This window comes from Semicossyphus pulcher, unplaced genomic scaffold, assembly GCF_022749685.1.
Source record: "Semicossyphus pulcher isolate SPU_LCO1_2020_fin unplaced genomic scaffold, fSemPul1.0.p SCAF_18, whole genome shotgun sequence".
NCBI lineage: Eukaryota > Metazoa > Chordata > Actinopteri > Labriformes > Labridae > Semicossyphus > Semicossyphus pulcher.
In genome coordinates this window covers 26,550,647-26,574,606 of record NW_027211691.1, presented here as the reverse complement: position 1 = coordinate 26,574,606, position 23,960 = coordinate 26,550,647, and the positions used below count along the sequence as shown (strand labels likewise).

The 23,960-nt window shown below is 50.1% G+C and overlaps 1 protein-coding gene across 5 annotated transcripts in view; it reads right to left on the bottom strand.

Annotated features, from left to right (window-relative positions):
- kmt2ca (lysine (K)-specific methyltransferase 2Ca) overlaps positions 1-23,960 on the bottom strand; it is a 63,412-nt gene that overhangs the window by 19,991 nt on the left and 19,461 nt on the right. For 2 of the 5 annotated variants that reach the window (XM_069667199.1, XM_069667202.1), the window contains exons 16-44: positions 21,820-21,882; positions 21,593-21,695; positions 21,116-21,219; positions 20,831-20,959; positions 20,577-20,681; positions 20,394-20,503; positions 20,069-20,270; positions 19,873-19,950; positions 19,517-19,552; positions 17,186-17,311; positions 17,009-17,041; positions 16,014-16,142; positions 13,912-14,247; positions 13,474-13,547; positions 12,881-13,105; positions 10,296-10,430; positions 7,201-7,786; positions 6,171-7,072; positions 5,855-6,070; positions 5,333-5,706; positions 5,052-5,242; positions 4,165-4,572; positions 3,728-4,038; positions 3,552-3,639; positions 2,795-3,217; positions 2,582-2,696; positions 1,788-1,881; positions 1,605-1,668; positions 1,227-1,459 (exon numbers count right to left, since the gene is read on the bottom strand). In XM_069667199.1, coding sequence (XP_069523300.1) covers positions 1,227-1,459; positions 1,605-1,668; positions 1,788-1,881; positions 2,582-2,696; positions 2,795-3,217; positions 3,552-3,639; positions 3,728-4,038; positions 4,165-4,572; positions 5,052-5,242; positions 5,333-5,706; positions 5,855-6,070; positions 6,171-7,072; positions 7,201-7,786; positions 10,296-10,430; positions 12,881-13,105; positions 13,474-13,547; positions 13,912-14,247; positions 16,014-16,142; positions 17,009-17,041; positions 17,186-17,311; positions 19,517-19,552; positions 19,873-19,950; positions 20,069-20,270; positions 20,394-20,503; positions 20,577-20,681; positions 20,831-20,959; positions 21,116-21,219; positions 21,593-21,695; positions 21,820-21,882 — 5,993 coding nt within the window. The remainder of the gene's footprint in view (positions 1-1,226; positions 1,460-1,604; positions 1,669-1,787; positions 1,882-2,581; positions 2,697-2,794; positions 3,218-3,551; positions 3,640-3,727; positions 4,039-4,164; positions 4,573-5,051; positions 5,243-5,332; positions 5,707-5,854; positions 6,071-6,170; positions 7,073-7,200; positions 7,787-10,295; positions 10,431-12,880; positions 13,106-13,473; positions 13,548-13,911; positions 14,248-16,013; positions 16,143-17,008; positions 17,042-17,185; positions 17,312-19,516; positions 19,553-19,872; positions 19,951-20,068; positions 20,271-20,393; positions 20,504-20,576; positions 20,682-20,830; positions 20,960-21,115; positions 21,220-21,592; positions 21,696-21,819; positions 21,883-23,960) is intronic. The other 3 variants (XM_069667200.1, XM_069667201.1, XM_069667204.1) reach the window with 3 other exon arrangements.

Below are 23,960 nucleotides of genomic sequence, written 5' to 3'. Positions count from 1 at the left end.
AATTTGGTTTTAAACGAAAGCATGGCACTGATTTATGTATTTTTGCACCAAAGGAAATTTTAGATAAATATAATAAAATTCCACAATGTTCATGTGCTTCATTGATGCTTCTAAAGCATTCGATCGTGTTAATCATGAGAAAGTATTTTTACAATTGTTTAAAAATGGGGTCCCTGGTTTCTTAACTAGAATCTTGGTTTGTTGGTTCTCGCATCAGGCAATGAGAGTGAGATGGGGGAATGTAACATCTGCTCCCTTCCATGTGACCAATGGTGTTCACCAGGGCGGAAGTCTGTCTCCTTTTCTTTGTAATATACATATGAATGATTTGTCTTTGATTTTAAACGCATGTGGTACAGGTTGTAGGGCTGGTGACTCACTAATGAATCACCTTATGTACGCAGATGATTTGGTCATTTTTAGCCCGTATAGTGCTGGTCTCCAACAGCTTCTGAGAACATGCACACAGTATGCTGCTGATTTTGATATAAAATAAACGCTAAAAAGAGTAAGATCATGATTGTCAGAAGTAGAGAAGACAGAAAGTCAACCTTCCCTGACTTTTATCTGTCTGGCACTGCACTCAGTGTGTGCAGTGCGATTACATATGTGGGCCATATTATCACAAATGACCTGTCTGATGACAGGACATCTATAGAAGCTGTATGCTTAAGCGAACATGTTGTGTCGTAAGGTTAGCATGTGCTCTGTATCTGTGAAGATCTCACTCTTTAGAGCGTATTGTACACCTTTGTATACTGCCTACCTGTGGTGTCGTTATAAACAAGGCAGCATTAGAAAACTCACAGTGGCTTATAACGACAGCATGAGGCTGCTGCTGAGAGCTTCAAGAAGCTCCAGTGCAAGCCATATGTGTGTCAGTGTCGGGGAACCTACCTGCCCTGCTGTTTTACGTAACCTGATGTATAGATTTATGTGTAGGGCATCTGAGTCAGAAAACCACTTAATCGCTGTTCTGGGTAACCCTGTACGCTGTTCTGTCAGATTTTCTTCCAGACTGTGGAACCATTGGTGAACTTGTCTGTAAGTTAGACACTGAACATTGTGGAAGGCTTTGTATTTTATTTCTGATTTTTTCTCTTTGTGTGTGTGTCTGTTGTTTGTGTTTTGTGATATGGATCCCCCTGAGTGAAATAAAGAAATAGACTAAGTATGTTCATGAATCTGTGTGTCCCAGTAGAAGAGGCCCAGGTGTGCTCGTGTACCTGCTCCAGCTGTTTCTGCACCGCCCCCTGCTGCTCAGTGATGTTCTGCAGCTGGGCGGCGTCCTCCTCGCCGAGCACTCGCCCCGCCTTCTTGGCTGTTCTCTGTTTGGCTGACAGAGCTTTCTTGGTCTTACGGTGGGCTGCGATCTGGTCCTCCAGGAGGCGCTGCTGCATCTGCAGGAGCTGCTGCGTCTCCCCCAACCACTCCTCGTACTGACGCCGCTGAGACTCGTCTGCAGGACCATAAAGACGATTAGTGACCCCCTGTTACCGAGCCACTGACTGTCTTTGATGTTTAATGTCGATTGATCACGATCGTCTCTGACAGTTTGCTGTTTCAATAAATATGAATAATCTCAGATTATTGCCGACACTCACTGACGAAGCCCGGGCCGAAGCTGGGGGGGTTTGGTCGCACCAAGGGGGGGTTCAGCTTCCCGTCCTGACAGGAAGAGAAGACACAGGAAGTTCAAACGAGTCTTTCAGTCCAACACGACATGAAGATAAAGTCACAAATCAACTCTTTACTGTTATTAGGACACATGCTGTGCTTCTACACACCTGCCCCACCAGGTGTACAGTCTGGGCAGGCCCCTCTGGACCCGGGGCCACAGGAGCAGCTGGGGCCCCCGGAGGCCCCGGAGCCTGCTGGAACCTGACGAACAGAGAGAGAGCGAGTTAAAGAAGGGACGTCTGCCTCGTGTCCTCTGATGAGCTTTGTTCACATGTATGTTAATCAGGTGAGAGGAACTGGAGCTTTCATCGTACTCCTGAAGACTCAAAGGATCATAACATGTACACCAAGTGTTTCACATTCTGTCTCATCAAGTGTTGTGTGTGCAGACGACACGTGTTCTCCGTCCTACACTTTATGAGTCTGCTCTGTGTCCAGGCTGAAGCACGCCGGGGGGGCTAACATGCTGCTTTAACGGACGTCTATAGAGCTTTGATCAGCTCCAACAACAAACTGAAAGTGAAGTCTACAACCTTCTGATTGAGCAACCCGCGTCGACTTTACTGTGTTGACATCGTCTGTGTTCTGTTCTTCTGAGGATTCAACAAATATTTATGCACTTTATTAACACAGCGCGCTTCATACGAGGGGAGGAGCTTCCAGCGCTTCATACGAGGGGAGAATATATACTGGAGAATAAAATGTCTCAACACCGCTGTGAATCATAAACAAACCAAAGAGCAGGAACAGATCAGGATATAAAACACGAGAGCACGTGTTGTCAGGAGTTCAGAGCTTTAATAAAGAGGTCCAAACATTAAGAGCCTTTTAAAGAACATGAAGTAAAAGTGACCAGACTCTGAGCATGACCTTACAACACAAGGGTCAGAGGTCGCCCTACCTGTTGATGACCATGGGGTTAAGTCCCAGGCTGCCCTGCGTCATCACCTTGTTGATGCCCTTCAGAGCCACCATCTTAGCCTTCATGATGGGGTCAGAGATGGAGTCAAAGTCTGCTGAAACACATGACAACAACAAAGAGGTCAACAGGAGCCACATCACAGGGTCTGTCCTGGCTCAGGTTCTGTCCTGGCTCAGTCCGCTCAGGTCTTACCCATGTTGGGTACCACAGAGTCGGGGGTGGGCCTCTGTCTGATCAGGGCCTGCATCTGTTTCTGCTGCTGCTGCTCCTGGCGCTCCTGGTCCAGGAGGTCCTGCAGGAGGAGCGGCTGCTCCTCCAGGAGCAGAGGCCGGTGTTTGCTCTGGTCCTGGTCTTGATCCTGGTCCTGGTCCTGGTCCTGGAGGAAGATGGCCTGGCTCTGGGTGGAGGTTCCAGGGTTTGGGGGCTGGGTCTGGGGATTTAGGAGGAGGCGAGGCTGGGAGGGCTGGAGGGGCAGCGGGTTAGGCGAGGCAGAGGGGCCCTGAGGAGTCAGGCTGGGGTGGGGGGGCACCAGGAGACCCTGAGGGATGGAGTTGAACAGAGTCGAGGGGGACAGGGAGGGTCCAAGTGGTCTCTGCTGGAAGACAGACAGCTGACCTGTGGAGGAGGAAGCGGAGGAGGAGGAGGAGGAGGAGGAGGAGGAGGAAGAGGAGGAGGAGGAGGAGGAAGACGAGGAGGAAGACGAGGAGGAGGAGGAGGAGAAGGAGGAAGATGAGGAGGAAGACGAGGAGGAGGAGGAGGAGAAGGAGGAAGACGAGGAGGAAGACGAGGAGGAGGAGGAGGAGGAGGAGGAAGACGAGGAGGAGGAGGAGGAGGAGGAGGAGGAGGAGGAGGAGGGGTTAAACTTGAAACAGCTCCATCAATAATCCGTCAATGAAATGCAGGAGAATCCTGATCCAAAGTTACAGACACACGTCAGTCCTGATTTTACCTCCAGCCATGGGGGGGTGACCCCGGGGAGCCATGCCTGACAGCAGAGCCTGTTTCTGGGCACCAGAAGCAGAGTCCTCTCCCTTCTCCTGGAGGAAGTTGACATGAGAGAAGGTTGTTACTGATCATTAGTTCATACCATCAGGTATTATAGATGATCAATAACAGACGTAATACCTTGATGAGGAGGGCAGGGCCTGGAGCTCCTGGAGGTGCAGAGGGTCCATCTCTGGCTTCTGTTTGGACACCATCCTGCACTTCCTGTTTGACCTGGCCAATCAGTTGGGTGTGGCTATCTGTCTTTCTGGTCCCACCTGCTCCATCCCTCTCCTCCACCGGATCCCCCAGGTCCAGCTCCTCGTTGAACATGTCCTTCTTGTCCTCAAGATTGAGCTCTGGGTCGGCGTAGGCAATCAGGTCGAACTTGCCTGACAGCAGGAAGTCGTCCAGGTGGAGGTCATTAGCACCCAGATCCAGGTCCTCTTTTCCTGAAACAGAATGTTTTCTCACTAAACATCACAAGTCTGTGCGTAGTCACAGCAAGAAGCTTCTTATGTTGAGAGAACATTTGAGCTGAGATACGGGGAACACAGTGAAAATGTGGTGTGACTTACCGTCTTCAGGGTCGAGGTTCAGGTTGAGGTCGACCAGATCTTTCACCTCCACGTCCTCCAAGTCCTTCACAGCCGAGTCCTCCCCCTCCAGGTGCTCCTCCATCCCGTCAGACCCCGTCGCCTCGCCGCTCTGTGTCAGTGTGGCCGTGTGGCTGAGGTGCTGCTCCATTACCGTCTGCTGGCCCAGCGGCATCTCGACCATCCTGCCCCCCTGACCAGGCCTGACTAGAGAGGGGTGGAGGTCTCTGGGGTGCAGGAGAGAGGCCTCAGGTTCCGGGGCTGCATGCAGAGCGAAGGGCAGCCTCAGGCGGTGTTCAGGGGCTCGGTGTCGAAGCTCAATGTAGGGCTGTCCCATGAAGCTGTGCTGCTGGAGGGGGAGGGAGCGGGGGAGGAAGGGCTGGGGGACACCTGGGGAGGGGAGGTGGGGGACCCAAGTGACTTTACATGACTTAGATAATAAAGTAAATGAAAGATTGTTCTTCTTATAAGTAACAGAACAAGTATCCACATCCTTTTGCAAAGTTTACGTATCAGTGCCGCGCTGTAAAAAACATGACAGAATAACAATCTGAGCCTGTCAGTGAGTTAGTGTGAGACAACTTCACACAAAGGATCCCTACAGAGATAGATCCTACATCGCTCCCTGCAAACACACCAGACTCCATTGATAAAAACAGTGATTTTAGCTGCTGCTCTGCTGCTGCTTAGATCCTCAGTTTGTTGTGTTGTGTGACTTTGTGTTTTAAATGGTGAGTTCAGGTTCAACACAACAACACTCACACAAACTAACAGCTTGAGGCAGCAGTGGAGCAGACACTTAAATTACTGTTGTTTTTAGTTATTATTGTTAATCTAGATAGAGACAGGCTGCTGGCTGTCTGTCTCACCTGGCATCATTTGATGAGGAGCGCTGGGAGAAGTGAGGGGTCGGATACCGGTGAACTCCCCGGACATCGGCCTCCTCATTTGGACCTGGACTCCTTCCACCACACTGAGCCCAGATCCAGGCACCGATCCCTGGGGAGGACGTAAAAAGGAGTCCTGGAGAGCCGCTGGAGCTCCTGGAGGAACACTGAACCTGAGGGGAGAAGAGGGGACAGAGGAGAGGAAGGTTAAGCAGAACACATGATCAGATCAGGTAAGGACCATGTGGCGTTGCTCCTCTCACCTCAGCACCGGTCCTCTGACTCCCAGCTGTCCGGGGAGGCTCTGCCTGGGAAAGGGAGGCTCGGTGGGGGTGAAGCCCCTCTGCTGCTCCCCTGGGAAACCTCCAGGAAACCTGGAGGTCGGAAGCCCTCCTGCCCCGGCAGGCCTCACAGTGCCAGGGTACGGGGGAGGGGGGCGTCCAAACAGGTCTGCTGGAGGAGCAGAGGAGGAGTCCTCCTGGGACCAGTGACATGGAGTGGCAGACGTAGGGGTGGAGCCAGAAGGAGCAGCAGGAGGCGCAGAGGCTCCAGAGGCTGCCTCTTGCAGACCTTTCTCCTGTCGTAACGCACTCTTCTGCTGCTGCTGCCTGAGGATGAGCTGTCGCAGCCGCTGACGCTGCGAGGAACACAGACAGCAGAACTCAGTAAACTGTGTAGAAGCCAGCACAGAGGACGAACAGCTGAGAACTAAGCCTCTCTGAATCAGAGACGCTGAAACGTGCGATTCCTGTTTTTATTAAATGACAGAGTGACACCTGTCCTACCTGTCTCAGCTTCTCCTCTGAGTCACCAAGCTGAGGCAGCATGCTCATTGGTCCATCTGCAGAAGCCACTGCCAGCGCTGTCATTTCATTGGTTGTTGTCTTGTCTGCCTGTGAGGGGCCTGGTGTCATGTGACCCTGCTCAAAGGGGTCATGACCCGAAGCCTTACCAGCTTGTTGATGTTGATGTTGCTGATGTCTTCCTGGAGATGGCTGCAGCTGAGAAGAGAAAAAAATAATCAAATGAAATACACAATTTCAAAGACACACAGACACGTAAACTGCAGAGACCTGTAGAAGTCTCAACGTTATCAGTTACCTGGTGGTGAATTGCAGTGAACGTCACCGTATCTCCAGGCAGCCCTGGAGCCAGTGGGGATGAACCGGACCCTGCAGGCTGAGGAGTGAAGCTCTCTACGGGGGCCTGGCTGAAGGGCTCAGGGGCCTTCTGGGGCCGTGGCGTGGAGGGTTGCTGTGCATAGGGGTCCTGGGCGTAGGGGTCCGGCGAGGGGCGTGGTGTACCAGAGGGCTGGGCGTAGGGGTCAGTGCTCCGCTGATTCCCTGGTGATCGAGGGAAGCGCTCTGTGACAGGGGGGCGGGGTGTCCCTGGGTTGGAGGAGTAGGGGTCCAGGTTTGGGTGGGAGGGGGATGGCCGACGGTTGGCTGACTGCTGGTTATACTGGTCCAGTCGCAGTGCAGGTGGTGTGGTCAGGTACGCTGGGTCAGAATGGGGACGTGGTGTACCAGGAGTCTGAGGGTTGGCAAAGGGATCAGGTGAAGGCTGTGTGGTCAAAGGTGACTGCTGGGTGAAGGAGTCAGTGACCTGCTGGGCGTAGTCAGGTCTGGGGGTGCCGGGCGTCTGGGCGTAGGGGCTGCGGTGGGGGGAGCCAAGCCCTGACAACGGACTGGAGGGGAAGGCTGGGTCCTGGGACTGAGGAAGAGCAAAGCCCAGGTCTGTGGGTCTGGACGGGTCCCTCCTACCTGCTCCTCCTGCGCTGCCAAATACCTCTGGCTGGTGCTGGGGCGGCATGGGGGCTTTAAACAACCCGCCTTGGACAAGTTCACCTGTCCGACCGTAAAATTCAGGCCCACGCATGTTACTGCTGTTATGAGGAGTCCTCTGGTACGTCTCTGCTGATCGCATACCCACAAGTCGAGCTGAGAGGTCGGGGGCCGAGCCCGAGGGGGGGGTCATCATACCTGCTCTGCTCTGCTGCAGTCCTGGGAGGAGAATCAAGGAGGAGGCGGTTAGGAGGAGGAGAAAACAAAGAGACGGTCAATAGGGGGAGAAAACAAGGAGTGGGTTGGGAGGAGGAGGAAACAAGGAGGAGACCGTCAGGAGGAGTTACCTGGTTGGGTTAGGAGGGTCCTGGAGACTTCGGGGGTTTTTGAGTCTGGGGAGGGGGCAGGAGATCCAAAGACATCGTGGGCTGGGGAGGCACTGAGGGAGTTGCGACGCTGCTGCTGTGGGGCAGGCGGGCCTCCAGCCTGGGAGGAGGTGGGGCGAGGTGTCCCTACTACTTTACTGTAGGGGTCCCAGGGTGAGGAGGGGCGGGAGGAGGGCGGAGAGAACATCTGGGGGGAGGACGGGGGCTGGTGGTGAGGGGAGGAGGGGTGGGGGGAGTGAGGAAGTGAGGAGAAGCCGGAGGGGGGAGGAGCTTGGGGTCTGAGGAAGACATCGTCAGCCAATCCTGAACTCTGGAGGAGGTGCTGTCTGGATGGCCCCTCCCTGCAGGCAGGTGGGTGGAGGGGGGAGGCGTTTAGGGGGGAGGCATTGCCTCCCGTGGTCACGGGGCTGCGGCTGCCGGATTCTGGGGAGAGTCGGCCGGCCAACAGCTGCTGCTGCCTCTGCTGCAGGAGCTGCTCGTTCTTCACCTGCTCCAGCTTCTGCGTGGCCTCCATCTTGGCCTGCTGCTTACTCTTCTGACGCATTTGCTGAGAGAACACACACACACACACACACACACACGCACACACGCACACACACACACGCACACACGCACACACACACACGCACACACACACACACACACACACACACACACGCACACACGCACACGCACAAACACACTTCAGAGTGCTGATCGCTCTCTACAGGTGGAGCTCAAACATGATGACATGGCAGCTAGTAATGCTCACTGTCCCTCTCTCTCTCTCTCTCTCTCTCTCTCTCTCTCGCTCAGCAAAAGTGGAGAATCAGTGATGATGATGTCACAGCGTGCAGGGGGATGGGGGGAAAGAAACCACATGACTAAAACACCTCCATCATCAGATTAAGCTCTGGAGCATGATTAAACTCCTCCTCGTGTTCAGACTGATGTGACTGTGGTGTGTTTTAGTCCTCTGTGGTTCTGGGGGGTCGGGGGGGGTTAACGGTTAACCTGTTACAGCTGATCATCTGTCCTCCCTGCTGACTGCTCTCTCCTGTCTGTCTCTCACCTGGTCCATCACACCTGCTCGCAGTGAATGTGAAGCTGCTGTTGTCCTACACACGGAGTACACACTGAGGAGAAAACACGACGCATTCAACGGCTGTCAGCAAAATTGGAAGAACGAGTTTCTAAGTGAGAAAATTTGCATGAATGCTTAAGTGGGAAAAAGAACTCTTGGTTCCCGATTTGACGTCATTTTACGTTGAAACAAGACCAAGTAAATGTTGGTGTGATGTAATGTGTGCTATGGTATTAATGTGTAACTAAGACTGTGGCGTCCATGTTGTTTCTACATTTCTTAAAGCTTGTGAACACACCGGAGTCAGAAGAACTACTTCCTAGCTCCGAAATAGGATCATGTGGGGAGCAGGTGAACGCTTGACAAACAGAGTGATACTCTGGTTTTCCTGCCGTTCTCCTAGAGTATTCCCCCACATGACAAAGGATTAGCAAGCATGGGAGGCTAACCTCCTAGCTAGCTTGCTCTGTGGTGTTCCTCTCCAGACGGTTACTGTTAGAAAGCGTTTCATTTGCTGCTAGATTAGTCAACAGTGACAAAACTAAGATATCGTTCTGTCCTTGTTGAGCCAGATACTGACAAAAAGGCGACGATAAATGCACAGGATAAAAAAACATGCATTTTGATTTGATGGACCTTAGAAAGACGAGACCGACTTCCCCATGATGGAACAGAACAAACGACGTGACAGAAGACGTTTTGTTTGTGTTTCTGGCTGAGGGAACGAGGGGTTCCACCGCCTGGTTTCACACATAAAACCACACAAATACATTTATATTAGTATATTCTATAATGCATATCTGTGTGTTTGGTACATTTAGGTTTAGAAGGCAAAGAAGGACTGCAGTCTCCTGAGGGTCACAGCTTGCTCTACACTGGATCGGTACAAAAAGCCCAGGTATCCGCATCAGGACAGAAAAGTGCATCGGTTCTTGATATCAGAGAACAGCGAGAGTTCTGTTCTCAGATCAGTGTGAGGTGGATGTCGAAGGACGACAGCAGCAACATTCAGAGCGAGGCAGTATCGCTTCAGAATAAAATCAGTCAGAGACAGACTCTGGTCCCGGACACCGACTCTGGGTCATCTTCAAATGTGCTCACGCTGAAGTGATGTTTTTGGAGTCAGATTGAACTTCCCTCCAGGGAAACAAAAACCTTTTTCTGCAGCTCCAAAATAAACTGTCCGGCCCAGAGAAGGTGAGCAGGACCGACCCCGAGCCCATCCCTCTGAAACCCTCTTTGCTCCTGCAATGTCTGCCTCGGCTCCATCTCAGCACAACACTTGTAGTTTGCAGCGCTCCCGTCCTGGAGGTCAGTGAGGTTCTTATTTTGATGGTACCATCGTGTTCTCTCTACAGAGCTGAAGTCTAAGCACGAGAAGGATCAATGGTTCCATTGTTTGCTATAAAGACAGCATTAAAGAAAAGTCCAACGTCAAGAACCACCACATTCTGACAGAATCTACCACACTGTACGAAAAGATGGCTGACATGACAGCTCCATATAAGCGCTCCCTGCTGACTGGCTGCAGTATAGGCCATAAAGCTCGCCTCCTCCATGTTAACAGATGAGACATGAGTCAAACTATAAAATCTAAATACATTTACATTTGAAAAACCTGGAGACCAGTTCTTTGTAAAAACATACAGATCGGATCGATTTAAAAGTTCCAGATTGATTGAAATAATAATAATTAATTTCCTGTCTGTCGATGAATCGGCTCTACTCGGGATCCACATGTTGGGTTGGTTATGTTTGTTTACCAGCTGTCAACCATCTGTTGACCTCCAGGGTGACGGACTGCAAACTTAAGTGTGTGTGTGTGTGTGTGTGTGTGTGTGTGTGTGTGTGTGTGTGTGTGTTTGCGTGTGTGTGTGTGTGTGTGTGGGGGGGGGGGGGGGGACCGGTGCAGGACTGATCCAGGACAGGTAGAGGATTTCAGAGTGATGGATCCAGGAAGTCTGCCTGGAACAGGTTTGCCTTGAGATCTTACCAGAGCCTCTTTGCCACCTCCTGCTACAGATGCCTGGTAGGGACAATCTTTATCTGTTGGTGATTTTATGGCTTTGCTTTGGGGGAGATTTTGCTGCCTCTTCTTACCGGCTCCCCATCTGTCATTAACCTCTCCCTTTTCAATGACAATTACATGAGAGACGTTAGTGTGAGGGAGGAGGCTCAGCAGGCATGCACATCATCTTCATCAGTGACACAATGACAACATGTGACCCCCTTCATCCACTCGCCCAGCCCTCACTCCACCCCCTCACATGCAGCCTGCTGGTTACTATGGTTACTGCTCAGAGCGGGAAACCCACACCATCTTGCCGCTTTGATTGCACCACAGCATCAAATTTAGCACCCCATGAAGAAGAGCTTAGCACTTCCTGTTAGATGGAAGATTCATTCACCTGCTGCAGGTAAAGATATGCATTTTACAAACAGAGGAGCATTTAGACTCACACTGCCGTCTAAAGACAAAACACAGTAACTACATGCTGCGAAAGCTGACGTCTTTACTAAATCAAACGGAGATAACGTTTTAGGAGCCTGTTCACAGCTGTTTGAGGAGCAGAAGGGCCTCAGTAAGTATTAAAGAAGGTGTGGTGCTGCCCGGCTGGACATGAAACATGATTATATACTGACTTGTGTTCTGACTTGTGCACTGACTTGTGTACTGACTTGTGTCCTGGCTTCTATACTGACTTGTGTACTGGCTTGTGTCCAGACTTGTGTCCAGACTTGCGTCCTGGCTTGCGTCCTGACTTGCGTCCTGACTTGCGTCCAGACTTGCGTCCAGACTTGTGTACTGACTTGTGTACTGACTTGTGTACTGACTTGTGTACTGACTTGTGTCCTGGCTTGTGCACTGACTTGTGTACTGACTTGTGTCCTGGCTTGTGTACTGACTTCTATACTGACTTGTGTACTGACTTGTGTACTGACTTGTGTCCTGGCTTGTGTACTGACTTGTGTCCTGGCTTGTGTACTGACTTGTGTCCTGGCTTGTGTACTGACTTGTGTACTGACTTGTGTCCTGGCTTGTGTACTGACTTCTATACTGACTTGTGTCCTGGCTTGTGTCCAGACTTGTGTCCAGACTTGTGTCCTGGCTTGCGTCCAGACTTGCGTCCTGGCTTGCGTCCTGACTTGCGTCCTGACTTGCGTCCAGACTTGCGTCCAGACTTGTGTACTGACTTGTGTCCTGACTTGTGTCCTGGCTTGTGTCCTGGCTTGTGTCCTGGCTTGTGTCCTGGCTTGTGTACTGACTTGTGTACTGACTTGTGTCCTGGCTTCTATACTGACTTGTGCACTGACTTGTGTTCTGACTTGTGCACTGACTTGTGTACTGACTTGTGTCCTGGCTTCTATACTGACTTGTGTCCAGACTTGTGTCCAGACTTGTGTCCTAGCTTGTGTACTGGCTTGTGTCCTGACTTGTGTCCTGGCTTGTGTCCTGGCTTGTGTCCTGACTTGTGTTCTGGCTTGTGTTCTGACTTGTGTCCTGACTTGTGTCCTGACTTGTATACTTACTTGTGTCCTGGCTTGTGTCCTGACTTGTGTTCTGACTTGTGTTCTGACTTGTATACTTACTTGTGTCCTGGCTTGTGTCCTGACTTGTGTCCTGACTTGTGTCCTGACTTGTGTTCTGACTTGTGTCCTGGCTTGTGTCCTGACTTGTATACTTACTTGTGTCCTGACTTGTGTCCTGACTTGTGTTCTGACTTGTGTTCTGACTTGTGTTCTGACTTGTGTTCTGACTCGTGTCCTGGCTTGTGTCCTGACTTGTGTTCTGACTTGTGTCCTGACTTGTGTCCTGACTTGTATACTTACTTGTGTCCTGACTTGTGTCCTGGCTTGTGTCCTGACTTGTGTTCTGACTTGTGTTCTGACTTGTGTTCTGACTTGTGTCCTGGCTTGTGTCCTGACTTGTATACTTACTTGTGTCCTGACTTGTGTCCTGACTTGTGTTCTGACTTGTGTTCTGACTTGTGTTCTGACTCGTGTCCTGGCTTGTGTCCTGACTTGTATACTTACTTGTGTCCTGACTTGTGTCCTGGCTTGTGTCCTGACTTGTGTTCTGACTTGTGTTCTGACTTGTGTCCTGGCTTGTGTCCTGACTTGTATACTTACTTGTGTCCTGACTTGTGTTCTGACTTGTGTTCTGACTTGTGTCCTGGCTTGTGTCCTGACTTGTGTTCTAACTTGTGTCCTGGCTTGTGTCCTGACTTGTGTCCTGGCTTGTGTCCTGACTTGTGTCCTGACTTGTGTTCTGACTTGTGTCCTGACTTGTGTCCTGGCTTGTGTCCTGGCTTGTGTTCTGACTTGTGTCCTGACTTGTGTCCTGGCTTGTGTTCTGACTTGTGTCCTGACTTGTGTCCTGACTTGTGTCCTGACTTGTGTTCTGATGATCTTCCTGATTACACTCAGGAACGATTTTTAGTCTCTGCAGAACTTTAGCATCAGGATCATTCCAGCTTCAACGCTGCAGTGTGTGACTGGAGTCTGGTGTGGATTTCTCTCTCTGGTTCTACGCCATGGTGGGGGTGATGAGCCAAAGAAAAACAAACTGAAACTCACCTGTCTGAACTTCCACTCCTGTTCCTGTTCAGACTCCTTAGGCTTCAGCGGGTCTTTGAACGCCCCATCCATCTCCATGGAAACAGGATCATAGGGCCCCGGTAGTGGCGGCGGCGGTGGCGGTGGTGGCTGCGGCTGCTGCAGGGGCTGGTGGCGTTTGAGGGGGTCGTTGGACAGCTGCACCTTGTTGATGCGCTGAGCCGCCCGATTATCTCGAGCTTTTTGCTGCCAAAGACAGAAAACCTGGTTCACAGACTAAACTTGTAACAGGACGCCCTGAGTTTCCAGTTAAACCTTAAAATGTGCCCAAACGTGAGAGAGGGAGGGAGGGACAGAGGGAGAGAGACAGACTGGCCACAGTCTCCAGGAGTAAGTGTGATGCAGCAGTGAACAAACATCTGATCTTTACATCAGAGAGTCCAGAACAGAGAAAGCTATCATGGTAAATAAGCTATGTGTCACCATCCAGTGTTTACACACAGTTAGGAGACACTTTGCATGGGGCTAACTTGTTAGCAGTTAGCCCTGCAGCTAAGCTTGAGAGGTGACTTTGTTAAAACAGGACTGTGACAGAAGCAGGAAAAAAATCTCACCACGAAGGGCGCTCGGTCCTGAGAGCTCGCTTTCCTCCACAGCTTGGTGATCTGCTTCACTCTGGTGGACCAGTCTGACACACACACACACACACACACACACACACACACACACACACACACACACACACACACACACACACACACACACAAGGTTTTTACAAGGTTTTAGGAGACAGTGCTGTGCTTTCATCAGCGTCATTCTGGTTGGTTCCACAGAGGTCCGGGGCCTCCTGTCAGGCTTCTGTCAAACAATAAATAAACTCCTTCCATCAGCAGTGTGGAGGTTTAACCCTTTAATCACTGCAAGACAGACAGTCCACCAGAGTTTATTGTGATGTCATCTGTTGGTGCATCTTCAGATCTACATCCTGAACTAAGAGGTCATGTAAGTGTCTGTGAGTGTGTGTGTGTGTGTGTGTGTGTGTGCGTGTGTACCAGGATACTGCTCTCTCAGTTGGGGGAAGTTGGTGTTACAGTAGAGGACAGGAGCCACGGTGGCCATCTCTCCCAGAGTTTCTTCTTTCTCCCACTTCAACGTGCCTCTCTGAGCCGTCGACATCACATCCTGCTCTCCCTCCCCAGCTGATGTCTGATTGGTCGAGGCCACCTGGGGGCCGGAGCCCGGGACTGGAGTGTGGGTGGGGCCCTCTGGAGGGGGCAACCTAAAGCCTGCTGGAACCTGAGCGCCGCTGGGCATCATGGGAGTGTTGGTGAAATGAGGGGCAGTTCCCATCAGGCCGTTCATCAACGGGAGACGAGGAAACACAGCAGCTGGAGAGAGAGAGAATCACAGGTCATGTTTTCAGGTAGAAAAGCGTCTGCTTCTGTTCGTCTGTGAGCCCGACAGAGACACAGAGAACATGACACTCTCCTCCTTCAGCTCACCTCCTCCTTCAGCTCGCCTCCTCCTCCTTCAGCTCACACCCTCCTCATTCAGCTCACCTCCTCCTTCAGCTCACACCCTCCTCATTCAGCTCACCTCCTCCTTCAGCTCACACCCTCCTCATTCAGCTCACCTCCTCCTCCTTCAGCTCACCTCCTCCTTCAGCTCACACCCTCCTCCTTCAGCTCACCTCCTCCTTCAGCTCACACCCTCCTCATTCAGCTCACCTCCTCCTCATTCAGCTCGCCTCCTCCTCCTTCAGCTCACACCCTCCTCATTCAGCTCACCTCCTCCTTCAGCTCACACCCTCCTCATTCAGCTCACCTCCTCCTTCAGCTCACACCCTCCTCATTCAGCTCACCTCCTCCTCATTCAGCTCACCTCCTCCTCATTCAGCTCACCTCCTCCTTCAGCTCACACCCTCCTCCTTCAGCTCACACCCTCCTCCTTCAGCTCACCTCCTTCAGCTCACACCCTCCTCATTCAGCTCACCTCCTCCTCATTCAGCTCACCTCCTCCTCATTCAGCTCACCTCCTCCTCATCCAGCTCACATCCTCCTCCTTCAGCTCAGCTCCTCCTCATTCAGCTCACACCCTCCTCCTTCAGCTCACCTCCTCCTCATTCAGCTCACACTCTCTTCCTTCAGCTCACACTCTCCTCCTTCAGCTCACCTCCTCCTCCTTCAGCTCACCTCCTCCTCATTCAGCTCACACCCTCATCATTCAGCTCACCTCCTCCTCATTCAGCTCAGCTCACCTCCTCCTCATTCAGCTCACACCCTCCTCATTCAGCTCACCTCCTCCTCATTCAGCTCACCTCCTCCTCATTCAGCTCACACCCTCATCATTCAGCTCACCTCCTCCTCATTCAGCTCTCCTCCTCCTCATTCAGCTCACCTCCTCCTCATTCAGCTCACACCCTCCTCATTCAGCTCACCTCCTCCTCATTCAGCTCACCTCCTCCTCATTCAGCTCACACCCTCATCATTCAGCTCACCTCCTCCTCATTCAGCTCACACCCTCCTCATTCAGCTCACACCCTCCTCATTCAGCTCACCTCCTCCTCATTCAGCTCACACCCTCCTCATTCAGCTCACCTCCTCCTCATTCAGCTCACCTCCTCCTGATGTTGGTGTTGTATGCACTGAGCAGTTAATCAGAATAACATTCAGCACAGTGAAATAAAGGTGAGGTTTAAGTGACACAGAATGTCAGCTGCAGGCAGCATCCTGTTGCTTTTAGTGGCGATCATGAGACTGAAGGTGATTGACAGGCATCACGTTGGTCAGACACCTTTGTACCGTTAGCTTCAGGACTTTGGGCATTTTGTGTTAGTTTGTAAATACTTCATCAGCAGATGTAACAAAGAAACCGAGATCAGCCCCAGGAGTCTGGATGAATTATCTAATGAAACAGTTACTTTGCTACGTTAGCTGGTCAGCTGTTCGTCTGTGTTAACAGGCAAGCTAACATTAGCCACTAACAGCACACAGATGTGCCCCATGAATTTAAGGTCCTGTTGATGTTGAAGATTCATTATGATGAAAACTTTAACAGGAAACGAACTAACTAACTAACTTACCCAGCTGTGTGTGTGTGTGTGTGTGTGTGTGTGTGTGTGTGTGTGTGTGTGTGTGTGTGTGTGTGTGTGTACCTGGGTGGTGCGTGTTTGTCTTGCTCCCAGCAGCAGTGTGTGTGTGTTGGCTCTGCTCTGATTGGTTGTGGCTGCTGTTTGGACTGAGAACAGCAGTGAACACCTCCTCAACGTCCTTCCCCTCCAGCTCTGCAGACACACAGAAGCTGCACATTTGTTGCATTCAAACTAGGAATGTCATTTCTTTAAGTATCTTCATCTCCTTAAATTCTGTACAGCCTGAAGGTTAACTAGGATATTTAGTTAGTTATGCTGTAGCTGTTATAATCAGCTGCTGTATAAGCTTTAACTTCTCGTGTAGAAGCAACACCAGCAGCGCGCTCCAGAGTCAGCAGCGCGCTCCAGTGTCAGCAGCGCGCTCCAGAGTCAGCAGCGCGCTCCAGTGTCAGCAGCGCGCTCCAGAGTCAGCAGCGCGCTCCAGTGTCAGCAGCGCGCTCCAGAGTCAGCAGCGCGCTCCAGAGTCAGCAGCGCGCTCCAGTGTCAGCAGCGCGCTCCAGAGTCAGCAGCGCGCTCCAGAGTCAGCAGCGCGCTCCAGTGTCAGCAGCGCGCTCCAGAGTCAGCAGCGCGCTCCAGAGTCAGCAGCGCGCTCCAGTGTCAGCAGCGCGCTCCAGTGTCAGCAGCGCGCTCCAGAGTCAGCAGCGCGCTCCAGAGTAAGCACCGCGCTCCAGTGTCAGCAGCGCGCTCCAGAGTAAGCACCGCGCTCCAGAGTAAGCACCGCGCTCCAGTGTTATCATGTAGTTACCACAACATCAGTACAAATGTTGTCAACGTCTCATCAACTCCTCATCAACATTTTTCGCAATAAGTGTTTAGGATTAGTTAATATGTGGATAAAATATTAAATACATTAGATAATGATCATTTTATACTGAAATCCAAAGACAGCAGGTGAACAGATAAATGTATTGACTTCAGATGAACACGCTCAGTGTGAAGTCTGACTACAGCAGAGTGTGTCCTTGCTGTCAGCAGGTGAGACCAGTGTTCAATCTTACCTGGGATCTTGTAGAGCTTGCTGAGGATGGCACCTGAAGCACAACAACACATGACTGATCAGTCAGCTGCCCTCACAATAACACGTCTGACAGGATTCATGAAACAAGGTTCAGCTCGTGTTTTGGGTAAACCAATCAATATATAATAATCCAAATAAAGTGCTGAGAAAAACTCACCGTCAGAGACCATCTTGTCGAGCTCAGGACTCAAGATGGCATCCAGAGGCTCCTCCTGCACCATCCTCTGGCCACGCCCATCATTTCCTGTCAAAGAGTCAGCCATGGAGCCAATATCCAGACCAGCTGAGAGACAGACAGACAGTCAGACAGACAGTAAATACAGACAGAGAGACAGACGGGGAGTGAGGGGGAGCTGCAGGAGGAGCAGAAGAAGCAGAGATCTGAGGAGGGTTGTTAGTCAGTCATGAAGAAGCTGTGACACAATGAGACGTCTCATATCAGGACACCTCTCTTCAGCTGCTGATAAAACCACAACCACTGAACCACTGTGTGCTCTCTGTGGTGTCCCACAGGGCTCAGGTTTAGGTCCTCTACTGTTCAGCAAGCTTCACTGGGAGAAGTTTAGATAAAGATACCAGTAATAATTATTGATTATAATACCCCTGATGCAGCCTGAAATGTGGAATCAGGTAACAGCGAGCACACCGGTCTGTGCACCAGCTTCATTCCCTTATTTATTAGCCCCCAATGAAAACAAACAGTTTTATTTGCTGATCAGAAACATAAAGTGTTGTAGAGCATGTGTCACATGAATCAGCTGAATTCAGTGAAGCTCTGTCTCCAGAGGTGCTGTCAGGTGAGCTGCTGCTCATCCTAACTGAGCCTGTTTGTAGGTGCTCTATGTTTGAAAGTGTGAGGATAACTTTTGCATTGTACTCTTATTTGGCATTCAACTTTATTCTGGCATTTATATTTAATTCACCATAGATCCACTTCTCAGCATTTAATCTTTAATCTCTTATTTTATTGTATATATAATGCACATTTTTGACATTTTTCTTATTTCTATTTTATGCCATATATTTCTCTATAGAGCAACTGTAACACAAAGTATGTCTGATTCTGATAAAGGAGAGCTGGACTATTGTCAGACAACTCCTCCTCTCCGAGTCTGTAAAAAAACTAATTCAAATCTTGTGTTCAGGATCAGGCGCTCTCCGACGCTCAGCGGACAGCAGAGAGAGAGCATTCAAGTATTTATGTTCTGACTGACTGTTAAAGCTGCAGTAGGTAACATTATTAAAACTAACTTTTTGTCATATTTGCTCAAACTGTCACTTTAAACATGCAGTCGTACATGAGAAAAATGTTCCTCTGGCTCCTCCTACTGCTCCTGGCATTTGAAAGAATCCAACACTCCCGAAACACAACAACCAATCAGAGCCCATCAGTCTCTCAGGCTGCTGTCAATCACATGCTGCACAGCACCACTCCTCCGCACATGCTCACGCGGTCGAGCTCAATTTGTTCAGTGTGCGCAGCGTCGGCCGGTTTGTTTCCACAAAGCCTGAAAAACAACCAGCAGGAATGAACAAACTGCCCGTCCCTCCACTGCCAGCGAGGCTGACACTACAAACAGCGTTACACCGAAGAAGAGACATGAGGAGAAGCAAGCTAAAGAGAAAGAGTCGGACCGAGACCGAAACTAAACCAGAGTAAACATCAGAGCGCCGTTTCTGAGGTGGAGAGAGCTACGGGAGCTGAGAGGATTAAAAAGCGATGCTGAGTTACACAGTTCAGCTCCACAGGTAATTACCCCAGCTTCATTTCTGCTGTGTATGTTTCATATTGCTAAGATGTCTGTGGTTATTGTGACTTTTTCAGTTGCCATGGTTACTAGCCTGCACGCGCATGACAGCCTCCTCTTTGGGGAGGGCTTTGGAGGCAGGACTGAGCGCCGCGGAGAGAGAGGGGGAGGGGCAAATTTCAAATTTTGAAGCAAAGTCCGCTCTCTTCTCCGTCTTACCTACTGCAGCTTTAAACTACATAAAGTCCTCTATGTGATCATTCATGTTTATAAAGGTTTAACCTGATAGCATCACATCCACACAGGGCTAACAGTATACAGCTGTTCTCTGTACTCGTATCAGCTGCTGAAAAAAATTCAGGACTCAGAGTCAGAACGGCCTGGACAAGACCAGAGCAACAAACCTCTCTGAGAGTCAGTTCAGAACGATGCCACCCTCATGTCTGTACACTAAATATAAAGTTACAGCTAGCAGCTCGTTAGCTTAGCATATAGACTGGAAACAGGTAGCTGGGTTCTGTTGAAAGGGAACAAAATCCACCTGATGCTCACAACACAACAACTACATCTGAAATATGACAGAGAGAGACAGCGGACATTAAAGGAGACTCCAACGATCTGCAGGAGGAGGAAGAAGAGGAAAGGAGGAGGAGGAGGAGGAGGAGGAGGAGGAGGAGGAGGAGGAAGAGGAGGAGCAGGAGGAGCAGGAGGAGGAGCAAGGTCTTCCTGTGGAGTCTTACCAAACGGAGAGGGGGAGCGCTCCACCTGGAACTGACCTGAAAACAGACACACAGTTATCACTGGAGGAGAAACCTCCTGCAGCCTGAGAGAGAAGACTCTTCTTGATCAAGTCAAACAGTGGACAGTAAAAGAATCGTAGCTGCAGCTTGTTCTGATAAAAACACCAAACAGGAAAACGACATGAGTAACAGGTGAGACATGAGGCGACGGAGGAGCGGGGAGCAGCTCGCTGTGTGCGTTTCTGTACACTTCAGCGTCGGAACAAAGACGTGAAGGTGTGTCGGAAATCTCTCTTCTGCCTCTGTGTGTGTGTGTGTGTGTGTGTGTGTGTGTGTGTGTGTGTGTGTGTGTATACCTGTGTGTCCTGTAGCCAGTATGTGAGGATCAGTGTTGAGAACATCGGACAGATCCATCAGAGCTTCCTCCGACATGGCTGGATGGAACCGAGCACACACACACACACCATGATAACACACACACATGATTGATAATGTTTACTAAACACAGATGAGACATGAAGATGTGCACACATGATTCTAATTAAAACTCACGCAGTGCCCCCTGTTTCTTGATGGCGTTGGTTGCCATGGCACCAGCTAGCGGGCCTGAGGAAGAGGGGCCATTTAATCCAGGATTGGGGCATTTCATGACCCCTGTAGCTGCTCCTGATTGGCTGGGGCCTGATGCCTCTGGCCCCACCCTCTTGTCCACCTGTCGACTCCTGTCCAGAAGATCTCGACCGAAGAAGGCCTCCTGGACAGGAGGGGACAGCCAATCAGAATGCAGGGTTTCACTCCGAACATATATGTGTGTATATGTGTATATGTGTGTGTGTGTGTGTGTGTGTGTGTGTGTGTGTGTGCGTGTGCGTGTTACCTGCAGGTAAGAAGGGAAAGCCTCCTCCAGCTTTGTCTTCTTCTTTCTGTACCTCTTCTTGACCTTCTCCATCGTCTGGTCGGCATGCGGCACCGTCTCCATGGAAGCATCTGATAAACAACAGACGGTGAGACATGAAGCCAGGGGGGACGTGTCCACAGGTACAGGCGAGCGATGTCTTACCTTCGTCCTGACCCAGCATCGTCTCTGTTGAATCTTTTCTGCACAGTTTGATTCTGCTCTGACCCCACTTCCCTCCACGCTGACGCACCATGAACCCTCCGATACCTGACAGGCAGGGAGACAGGAAAACACAGGTGTAGACAGTTAGAGGTGTAGACAGGTAAACCGGTAAAGAAAGGTAGAGGAGACAGAAGAGGTAAAGACAGGTAGAGAAGGACGAAGGTACGGGTGTAGACAGACCCATCCTTTCTCACCAGGCCTGTAGGGTTTCCTCTTCCTCTTCTTGTTGCCGTCGGTAACCTCTGGCTCCTTTGTGATGTCATCATCCTGGGCGTGATCTCGCTCAGGACTGGAGTCGGATTTTAACTCACACTCCAAGTCACCTGGTAATGAAGGACAGACAGGCAGAGTGACAGACAGGTTTAAACAGCAGGTATTCTGTGTGTGTTTGTAGACTTATGCGACATTAGACCAGTGAAGTGAGGACATTAAGGACAGTCCTCACAAGCATGAGAGTGTATGTGTGTTTGACCTCTGACCTCTGCTTTGGTCCTGCTCAGTGGGGGGGTCGGGGTCGGGGGGAGTCTGCAGGACAGACACACTGTTCTGGTTGATGATCCTCAGCTTCAGTTTGGGTTTACACCTGCAGGACGCAGACAGGAAACAGGAAGCAATCAGCTCTGTAAACAGGAAGTCACTGTAGCATCTGGAGCTGTGATTTCTTCAAGGTAAATGTCTGTTTAGAGATATCGAGTTATGCTAAGCTAACAACAGTATATTTTCTCATTACTTTCACTATAAGCTACATGTTCTGTAGGTGGTGTTTTTTTCATATTAGCATGCTAACATGTCAGTTGACAGTATGTAGCCTCTGCAGCTGGCAGTTAGCGGGTGTAAATATTTAGCGAAGACTAATCTCTATGTAGAACTAGTTAGTTAAAGTTAGTGATGATAAAACTCTAAGCAGCTACTACAACGAATCCAAAACCACGCAGAGAAGAGAAGAGAGCGTTTACCTGCGGTACCTGCGCGGTGATGTCAGCGGCTCAACCAGAGACTGCAGGTGAGAGAGACCCGACTCAGTCAGACACACTCCATCCTGAGTGTACGTCTTTGTGTCTGTGCACAAACACACACACATTATTTAGCAGAAATAAAGACTGTTTTTAACATATTAATCTTGATTTAGAGTGACAGGCTGTACAGTTTGTGAATTTAACAGCAGAGAGAGAGTCAGACTGACCAGATTCTCTGATCCTGGAGATGATCTGAGCCATGTAGGGAGACTCAAAACTGTCTGATCTCCCTGAAACACACACACACACACACACACACACACACACACGTCTCCGGAAGTTTAGAATAAAACTTAATAAAAATGAGCTGCAGTGTGAGGACTAGGAGCAGAAACAGAAGCTGTGTGTGTTCTGTTAGCTGTGACTGCTGTTAGCTGTGATGTCTGCTAGCTGTGATGTCTGCTGTTAGCTGTGATGTCTGCTGTTAGCTGTGATGTCTGCTGTTAGCTGTGACGCCTCCTGTTAGCTGTTAGCTGTGATGTCTGCTAGCTGTGATGTCTGCTGTTAGCTGTGATGTCTGCTGTTAGCTGTGATGTCTGCTGTTAGCTGTGACTGCTGTTAGCTGTCATGTCTACTGTTAGCTGTGATGTCTGCTAGCTGTGATGTCTGCTGTTAGCTGTGATGTCTGCTAGCTGTGATGTCTGCTGTTAGCTGTGATGTCTCCTGTTAGTTGTGACTGCTGTTAGCTGTGATGTCTGTTAGCTGTGATGTCTGTTAGCTGTGATGTCTGTTAGCTGTGATGTCTACTGTTAGCTGTGGTGTCTGTTAGCTGTGATGTCTGCTGTTAGCTGTGATGTCTGCTGTTAGCTGTGATGTCTACAGTTAGCTGTGACTGCTGTTAGCTGTGATGTCTGCTGTTAGCTGTGATGTCTGCTAGCTGTGATGTCTGCTGTTAGCTGTGATGTCTGCTGTTAGCTGTGATGTCTACTGTAAGCTGTGATGTCTGCTAGCTGTGATGTCTGCTGTTAGCTGTGATGTCTGCTAGCTGTGATGTCTGCTGTTAGCTGTGATGTCTCCTGTTAGCTGTGACTGCTGTTAGCTGTGATGTCTACCGTTAGCTGTGATGTCTGTTAGCTGTGGTGTCTGTTAGCTGTGATGTCTGCTGTTAGCTGTGATGTCTGCTGTTAGCTGTGATGTCTGCTGTTAGCTGTGACTGCTGTTAGCTGTGATGTCTACTGTTAGCTGTGACTGCTGTTAGCTGTGATGTCTGCTGTTAGCTGTGATGTCTGCTAGCTGTGATGTCTGCTGTTAGCTGTGATGTCTGCTGTTAGCTGTGATGTCTGCTGTTAGCTGTGACTGCTGTTAGCTGTGATGTCTGCTGTTAGCTGTGATGTCTGCTAGCTGTGATGTCTGCTGTTAGCTGTGATGTCTACTGTTAGCTGTGATGTCTGCTGTTAGCTGTGATGTCTACTGTTAGCTGTGACTGCTGTTAGCTGTGATGTCTACTGTTAGCTATGATGTCTGCTGTTAGCTGTGATGTCTGCTGTTAGCTGTGATGTCTACTGTTAGCTATGATGTCTGCTGTTAGCTGTGATGTCTGCTGTTAGCTGTGATGTCTACTGTTAGCTGTGACTGCTGTTAGCTGTGACGTCTCCTGCTAGCTGTGATGTCTGCTGTTAGCTGTGATGTATGCTGTTAGCTGTGACTGCTGTTAGCTGTGATGTCTACTGTTAGCTGTGACTGCTGTTAGCTGTGATGTCTACTGTTAGCTATGATGTCTGCTGTTAGCTGTGATGTCTGCTGTTAGCTGTGACTGCTGTTAGCTGTGATGTCTACTGTTAGCTGTGACTGCTGTTAGCTGTGATGTCTACTGTTAGCTGTGACTGCTGTTAGCTGTGACTGCTGTTAGCTGTGACGTCTCCTGTTAGCTGTGATGTCTGCTAGCTGTGATGTCTCCTGTTAGCTGTTAATGTGATGTCTCCTGTTAGCTGTGATGTCTGCTGTTAGCTGTGATGTCTGCTAGCTGTGATGTCTCCTGTTAGCTGTTAATGTGATGTCTCCTGTTAGCTGTTAATATGATGTCTCCTGTTAGCTGTTAACTGTGATGTCTCCTGTTAGCTGTTAATATGATGTCTCCTGTTAGCTGTAAATATGATGTCTCCTGTTAGCTGTTAACTGTGATGTCTCCTGTTAGCTGTTAATATGATGTCTCCTGTTAGCTGTGTCTCCTGTTAGCTGTTAATGTGATGTCTCCTGTTAGCTGTGTCTGCTGTTAGCTGTTAATATGATGTCTCCTGTTAGCTGTTAATGTGATGTCTCCTGTTAGCTGTGTCTGCTGTTAGCTGTTAATATGATGTCTCCTGTTAGC